At 42.9% G+C, this 601-nt stretch overlaps 1 protein-coding gene across 1 annotated transcript; it reads right to left on the bottom strand.

Moving 5' to 3' along the window:
- Positions 1–38: 38 nt before the first annotated feature.
- SARC_17153 (hypothetical protein) lies at positions 39–387 on the bottom strand (the record flags this gene model as incomplete). The annotated part of the gene is made up of 1 exon (XM_014288751.1): positions 39–387. A coding segment is annotated over one exon (349 nt), but the record flags the coding sequence as incomplete, so codon positions are not given.
- Positions 388–601: the final 214 nt, after the last annotated feature.

Below are 601 nucleotides of genomic sequence, written 5' to 3'. Positions count from 1 at the left end.
TATAGAAATATAGAAATATAGAAATATATATATATAACCTTCACGCTTGGCCTGTTTGACTTTATTCCTGGGCGGGGGTGGGACTATCCGTCGCACCAGCGCGGCGATGTGTCGTATCATCTGCGAATGGCCTACGCGTGCGGCCACGTGCATGATGGTCTGTCTATTTTTAGTACGAGTTCGCAAGTCTACGCCGAACTCTACCAATAGGTCTATGATCTCCAACTGCTGCGCTGCATCAGATTGGCTCGGTTTATCGGGATTCGGATTGGGATTGGGGTTGGCGGTGGTATCTAAGGAAACAGGAATGGGTCTGTTGATTTTAGATGATTTTTCGGTGGGTTTGTTGTCTCGCACGACAATTGCCTTTGAGGATCCATAAGACATATTTTAGGGTTTAGAATTTGGGGTTTAAAGTTAGGGGTTTTATTCAGATTAGCGGTGGTATCTCATGACACAGAAACAGGTCTATTGATCGGATCGGCCTTTTGGTGAGATTTATAGCGTAGCACGACAGCGATAATTCGGAATGAATTGGACCCAATAAAAGACGACAAAGAAGATTATATTATATAAAAAGTATATGATAGACATAAAGTAG

The sequence above is a fragment of the Sphaeroforma arctica genome (assembly GCF_001186125.1).
Source record: "Sphaeroforma arctica JP610 unplaced genomic scaffold supercont1.9876, whole genome shotgun sequence".
Lineage (NCBI taxonomy): Eukaryota > Ichthyosporea > Ichthyophonida > Sphaeroforma > Sphaeroforma arctica.
The sequence above is the reverse complement of the archived record's forward strand: the minus strand, read 5'-3'. Positions and strand labels throughout refer to the sequence as shown.